Source organism: Tachypleus tridentatus, chromosome 6, assembly GCF_004210375.1.
Source record: "Tachypleus tridentatus isolate NWPU-2018 chromosome 6, ASM421037v1, whole genome shotgun sequence".
NCBI lineage: Eukaryota > Metazoa > Arthropoda > Merostomata > Xiphosura > Limulidae > Tachypleus > Tachypleus tridentatus.
Genome location: NC_134830.1, coordinates 97,434,071 through 97,442,012, shown reverse-complemented (window position 1 = coordinate 97,442,012; position 7,942 = coordinate 97,434,071). Strand labels below are relative to the sequence as shown.

At 29.6% G+C, this 7,942-nt stretch overlaps 1 protein-coding gene across 9 annotated transcripts in view; it reads right to left on the bottom strand.

Annotated features, from left to right (window-relative positions):
- Positions 1-4,370: 4,370 nt before the first annotated feature.
- Positions 4,371-7,942, bottom strand: part of LOC143253130 (homeodomain-interacting protein kinase 2-like) — a 61,693-nt gene continuing 58,121 nt past the window's right edge. For 7 of the 9 annotated variants that reach the window (XM_076506453.1, XM_076506451.1, XM_076506452.1 and 4 more), the window contains one exon: positions 4,371-7,228. In XM_076506453.1, the coding sequence (XP_076362568.1) occupies positions 6,814-7,228 (415 nt within the window). In that variant the 3' untranslated portion in view covers positions 4,371-6,813. The remainder of the gene's footprint in view (positions 7,229-7,942) is intronic. The other 2 variants (XM_076506454.1, XM_076506449.1) reach the window with 1 other exon arrangement.

Sequence of the window (7,942 nt, the reverse complement as noted above, 5' to 3'; positions counted from 1 at the left end):
AACTCTTGGCTACATTGCAATCTATTTACAGAATGACCATATCTACAAAGTTGTACAGATTTACTGTCTTTATGTGTATGTGTATATGTATGTATATATACATATATGAGGTTGTGTTTGTATATCTTCACCAAACCCTCAGTAAATTCCACATGATATGCTGTACAGTTTTGCTTAGTTAGTAAGTTAATCCTGCAATGTTTATGCAAGGAGCTGTTACATACATACTTGTGAATAAGTTAAAGCAAACAGCTAAGTTTTTAAAATTATGTTATGACTTACACTTCAAGTTTTGTTTTCACATGTTAGATGAAGAGTATCATTTAGAATAGACCTGGATAAATTTCTGTTTATATCCCAGTTGCAGTAAAAGGGTTGACATTTTGCACACCATAAACAACTGGCTAGTGTTAATAAAGGCTAATCATAATGAACAAATCAGTCATCCAAAACAAAATACTACTTAACTACCTTGCATAATATTACCATGTATATCAGTTAGTGAATATCAATGTGTGGCAGATTCCAAAATAAATTTCTTACTAATTCTTTATAATTTTATACCAAAACAATAATCTCTCACCACTTCAGTAACATCTTAGCCACACTTTAACTAACCCAATCCTTCAGCATTGTAGTATCATTCCTTATAATAGTTTCAATAACAAAAGCTCAATCCTGTACAAATTCTGTATCATTTCTGAGTTGTACCCCTGCAATTAAAAACCCAGTATCATTTTTGTATAATTTTATAACCATAACATCAGCAACAAAAACAAGTCCTTCACATTAAAGTATCATTTTTAATTATGGACTTTAAATCCACAAAACAATGCCTCAAGAATGCTACATAAATTTTGTCATAGTTTTAAAAATCGTAACTATAATCCCTTACCTTACTACTGCTGTATCAATGCTTAGTCAGCTTTAGAAACAAAAAATAATCTATAGTTGCAACTATAGTAGCAAAACCTAATTCTGTACCACTGCTTGTTACTTTTTACCTTTTTTCAAACTATTTGTTGGGGTTAATCTTTACTAGGCCTCTTACTATTAACTTCTTTATACATTGTTTTTCCCAAGAAATGTTTTTCTAGGCTTTTACTGTTAATCCTATCATGTGAAATGCTCTTCTGTAGTATGTAACTTTTTAACATTTCTACAAATTATTTTGTTATAACACATTTCTTATTATGTTATTGGTCTTAATTTACTTCTTTCATCTACTTGCTGGAAGACAAAAGTTGTAATGCTGAGTTTGAAAAGAACACACTGGTCTTCACCAGATTCTAAATAACTAATGAAGTATGATTAAAAATAAAAATAAAAAATTAAAAGTACAATGAGCAAAGACCACAAAAGGCAAAATTATAAATGTAATATTAACAACAAAAATGGTACTATAGCAGGTTAAATAAAGTAAGACAAAATTTACATATCATGCCGTAAGTACATATAATGTATACAACTTTTACTTCTACAAGAAATGTTCCTACTATGTACTAGTACATAAAATCATAATTTAGAACACATCTCATTCTACAAGCATTCTTAAAATTTAACTGCTGGTACATTTTTAACACATTACCTTTTTAACCATTTACCTTTACAATTTTCAGAGCCACTGTACTGTGAGTTTCTTATTTAGAACACATGTAAAGTACACAACTACAGATTATTCAAAACTTTCACCTTTAAACATAATCCAGTATTTTATGTTTCTTTGACAGTTAATAAGGAGGAAATGTATACATATACAGGGGGTGGACAAAAATGTGGGCCCTTTCAAACATTTAAATTTTATTATATCTTTTTATTAAATAACAAAATATGTAAAACTATCTTTTTAGAACACACTTGATGAGATCCATTAAATATGATCTCAAATCATAATTGTAACACTGGGTTTCATAAATACCTGAATTTTTCATGATTTTTAGTTACATTTTTTATTTAAAAAGTGTTATGCATCTGCTATAATTTTTTAAGTCTTATTCCAGTAATCCTAGAAAATGATCAAACAAGTTTTTCTTCAATAATTGAATGTAAAAATAAAACTCAAAATAACACAACCAGTTTCACAAGTTAATATTTAGTCAGCATTTCCTTGGATTTCTGTACTGCTTCACATCAATGCAGCATGCTTTCAATGAGTTTGTGCAGATATTTCTGAGTAATTGACTATTGTCCTTCTTCGAGTATTTTAAGTAGTCCATCTTCAAGTGGGCCCTCTCAAAAATTTAAATTTTATTATATTTTTTATTAAATAACAGAAAATATGTAAAACTATCTTTTTAGAACACACTTCATGGCTTCAATCTTTTTTTTAATCAGTTAAATGCAGCACATAAATTTTTAATTATATTGATATCAGGTGATTGACCTGGCCATTCCATAAGATCAGTTCTCTTATTTCTAAGATATCTTTAAATGATTCTACAACTGCAGAGAAACTTATTTGATTATTCTGTAGGCTATATTAAGATCTAAGAAACTACAGCAGGTAGACAACATTTTTTATGAGAAAATGTAACTAAAATCACGGAAAGTTCAAGTCTTTATGAAAATCAGTGTTAAAATTATGATTTGAGATCATATTTGAACAGATGTCGTTGAATGCTTCCTAAAAATAGTTTTACATATTTGTCTGTTATAAAGATATAACAAATTAACAACATTTTCAGAAGAGGGGCACTTTTTTTTGTCTACCCCCTATAACATTGATAAAGTAAATAAAAGACTTGATGTTGTTATGTTACTTGATCTTGTATGTGGACTCTTAATGAAATTAATTAAAAGGCTGAGATGGTATTGATATTTAATTTATCTAATCTACTGTGTTTCTTTATGGGCCAAGATAAATAATCAGATTTAAAGAAAGGAAGGAGGTGGCATTAGTTATTATACCCTTGGCTTCTGTAAAGGTAACACAACCAGGTAAATCAAGACAGAAATAGTATTCTGTTAGTTATAATTATCAATTGAACTTGAACATCGTCAGCTAGAAGATGAGGGATATAAGTGTTATCTACTGTATGTTTCTGATCAGGTAATATAACCAACTAGAAAGATCAGAGGAAGAAGATACTCTGTTGATGTACTGCATTTGTTTATAGAAAAACATAACCAACATGAGTATCAGAATGAAAATATGTTTGTTTAGTTGTAAACTAACTGTTTATGGAATGGTAATATAACCACTAAGAAAGGCTTGAGAGGGATTTTGTTTTAGTCAACTATCAGTTATATTCAGAACAGGATTGAAGTACTATTTTGCTTATTTACTGTATTCATTTATGAATAGGTGTTTGACTGTTTGGAATTAGTCACAAAGCTATGCAATGAGTTATCAGTGCTCTGCCCACAACAGGTATAAAAACCCAGTTTCTAGCAGTGCGAGTCCACAAATATATCACTATGCCACTGTGGGGCAAATAGGTGATAAAATAGAAGAAAAAGGGGGAAAATTTCTGTTTTTTTTCTAATTATCTGCTATATCTTGTTTAGGAATTGTATACTCAGCTTGATGAACAGATGGAGAAAATAGTTAGAAATTTACTGTGCTTGTTTATGGGTGGTAATGTAACCAACCAGAAGAACAGGAGGGAGATGCCATATTTGCTTATGGGTGATAATGTAAATAACTAGAAGGACAGGATGGATGTCTGTATTTGTTTATGGGTGGTAATGTGACCAACTGAAGGACAAGATGGAGATGCTGTATTTGAGTGGTAATGCAACCAAGTAGGAGAAAAAGTGGGATGTGGAGCACTTATTCAGTGTAATACTGTATCTGTTTAAAGATTGATACTGTAACTAACTAGAAAGATAGGACAGAGATGGTCTTGATAAATAATCTATTGTATCTGTTTATCAAATAGATAATGCAACCAAAGATAGAGTAATAAATATGTTATTAGTTTACCTGTTTACTGAGTGTTTTATAACCACATAAAAGACAGAAGACACATAGAACTCTTTTTACATTGTACTGTATATGTTTACGGACAGGTAATGTAACCAGTTAGAAAAACAAAAGAAAGGTAGTACTCTCTTAACAATCTATTATGTTTATTTATGAATGTGTATTAGTATTATGGTTGAAAGGGGATGATACTCTGTTATAGGTCAGTTATGTTTGTATGGAGAAAGGTAATGAAGACAAGAGTGCTGTGGTAAACTGGTACCTTTTTGTGTTTATTTGTTAAAAAAAATAATCACCTTGAAAGTCAAGTGCAATATGACATTCTATCAGTGACCTTCCATACTTTAGGTACTTGTACCTAGGCTATTTATAGAATGTGTTTCATAAATATGAGATGTTGTTATAAACTAAAACAGTGTCTAAGTTTAAGATAATCTCAAACAACTTTAGTAACTAATGTGAATTTATTGATGGAAAACCAAACTTCTAAATATATATATACACACACACACAATTTCTCAAAGTTTTATTAAATTGCCTGACCATTTCAAATTATTTATACCACACATAAGAAATATAAAATACATTTAATGAAAATGGGAAGGAAGTATTATAGCTTACTATACAAGAAAGCTAATTAGTAAACAATGATACTAATATATATATATATATATATATATGTATATGTATGTACCACATACATAAATATTAGGCTACTAAGCAATGACCCCAAAGTGTTTAGTAATCTAATACTGAACAATAACCATAAACACACACACATACAGGTGTTATACCATACCCTATAAATATGTACATAAATAAGAACTGATATGGGTGATATTCTCTAAATGAATGATTACTGTACTTCAGGATATATACGTGTGTGTGGAAGGCATCAACAGTAGCAGTAACTGAAACCTTTGTTTGTGGATATGGACTAGGATGTTCAGGAAAATATGACAAATGCAATAAAATGTGCTATACCATTAAATTCGACCTGTGAACTATACACATGTAACCAGTTTGTCTCATGTCACTAATACATAAAATACTGATTTCCTTCACTTCAAACAACAAAATATTCCAGTATAAAGAGACTAAGGAAACAACTGATATGTTTCATTACACTTTTGTTAATGACCTGCTACACATTTAATATATCTTCTCTATCATTATTATTATAGTGTTTTCTGTGAACTTTGGAAAGGATTGTGAAATATCTTTGCAAAATCATTCTTTCATTGAAAATCAAACCATCAATAACTGAGAAAATTGTAAAGTAATATTTTCAAGATATCAGTTCACAGGAATATTATAGACACAAAATCAATAATAAAAGAAACCACACTATCTTTGTACAAATAACCAGAAATTAAAACAATCATACATATTAAAACCTAAATTTCTGGGATGCAATAACACCAAGCATTGTTTTAGTTCTGGCATATTAACAAAGTGAAATGTATAATCATACATACACTAGGTATACAGTGATCATAAAATAACACAAATATATGAATGTAATTAAAATCTGTACAAATAAGTTTCACCAGCAGTACACATATACACACTAAATATATGAAGTAAAACAAAATTTTAAAACAATGTACATTCAAAAACTGTGGAGGAAAATTCATAACCAATTTGAAAATGTTTTGTGGTAAGGTAGCTTTTGTGCACTTACAAAGAGTGACTTCAGATCACAACTTTAATGTATCAAAGAAAGACTGTTGGAGGCAACACTGGATACAAATTATAGTTTGATAGTACACTTCTATAATCTTAGATAATTTTGCCTTTCTCTATATCTTACTCAAAATTGTTTTACCAATAGCCTTAAACATTTGACTTTCACCTACACTTTAATAGTTTTGAAATCTCTTTAGAAAACTTTCTACAAAAAACTATATATAATGCATAGCTGTTGAAAAATATCCAAAAGTAATTATGTTCAACTTCAATTTCTGTCAACAGAAATACAAACTGAAAGGTTTTCTCTTCCACAAAATGAAAATTTATACTACAAGTACTTAAAATTGTACTTGAAGAAAATAATTTTTAATATAAATTCTACTTAATCTTTTAAAATTCAGAAGCAACTGATAAAATGTTTTCCATCCTACATTTTAGAATTAACATTAATACACTAGTCACCTAAACGTTTTTGAACTAAATATTTAAGTGTAGAATACAGTGCAGGTAATAAATATTTCTTAACTTACTTCCATTTATTAACTATTATTTGCTACAAAAGGAAAATCAGTGTTAAAAAGAAACATATTTTTAATCTTTACTGATCCAAAACAAATTATAAATCTAAAATTGAGACAACAGTGCATATTTCTATAACTTTTGCAATGTTTTTCAAAAATATAGTAAAACAAAATAAGCACTTAAAGCACATTTTAATGATACTTCATGATAATAAAATATATTTTCCTACAAATCATATTTCAAAATGTACCCACTAGTTAAAATAATTAAACAACAACAAAATAACACTAATTTTTGTGTTTACATTAGGACTTAATACAAAAAAAACTCTTTCAAGTTTCATTCTTCAACACAACCAAATTTCTGCTACTCATATTGAAACAATTGTAAAAGATAGGATACATTCTCACAAATCATAATGTACCCACCAGTCAAAAATAATTATAAAACAATAAAATAACATTAATTTTGTGTTTATATGAGTACATAATACACAAAAGAAACTCTTCTGGTTTTATTCTTTGATACTTTTATTTCCTGAATATAAATTCTTGTTGTTAATATTGAAATAATGGTTACCCTTTACTTTCCATTCCAAACTAAATCAATGAACAGCCCCACGTTTATGATTCTCCTTCAGAGTTCATATTCATGGGGTCAAAGAATATTGATCATCAAACTTCAGGTACACTGTGACCATGCACATCTCCAAACACATGGTACAGGTGTTGATATTGGAACTTCCCTGAGCTTAATGGATTTACATTGTAACCATAAGGAGGTGGTGGTGCCGCCACTTGTGGAGCAACAGTAGGGAAAGATGTAAGAGACACAGAGGAACTGGGAAGTATAGCAGCAGCAGTACTAATTGGTCGCATGTGGGCAGGCAGAGGATGTGCTACTGTGGCAGCCATGACAGATCTGCTGCTAGTATGGTAGTGAGCTGGAGGAGGTGCTGGTAGCTCAGCAGAAGGAAAGGATGTTCCAGTACCAGTAGCAAAAATATATTTCTGCTGATTAATGGATGGGATATACGCTGGTTGTGTCAGGTTGGAGGTCATGTGCACTGTTGGTTGACAGTATTCCCTGCTTAAAAAGAGAACTTGTTCACACCAGACCACTAACATTTACTATAAGTAGTACAATAAGCATAAAAACTTTTGACATACTAGACCAAGTTAGTAGCATGAGAAATTTCCTGATCCAAAATGAAATTTTACTAGTTGAACTGATTTTATTCAACATAATGACTAAATGATGCATTACAACTCCATATATCTATATTCATTGCAATGATTTCTTCCACAGTATTAAAAAAACTAAAAATATAACATGTGATATAGATGTAAAATTTGTGGGCAAGTTAACCAGTAACATGTGACAAACTAATATTGTCAACATATTGAAAACATTATTTGATTTAGAATATGTAAAAACATAAAATCTCTGGAAAGGTTATATAGTATATATATATACACACACACACACCAAAATCAAAACAATTGCACCACACTCTGATATTAGAAACATCTACCTTTTGTCCATTGTATCGAGTAAAAAGGCTTAAATTCTAAATGAGCAGTCTCATTCATTTTACCCAAACACAGCTACTTCATATAATATAAATAAAACTGTACATTAAAAATAACTACTATACATTAGAAAGTGTTATAAATATGAAATTAAATACTTGGACAATTTATCATACAAGTCATAAATGAGTGACAAGTATTTAATTATCAGTCTCACAATAGATTAATGAACAAGAGAGCCAATCTTACAAAAATTTTAGTGAAAGTAGAT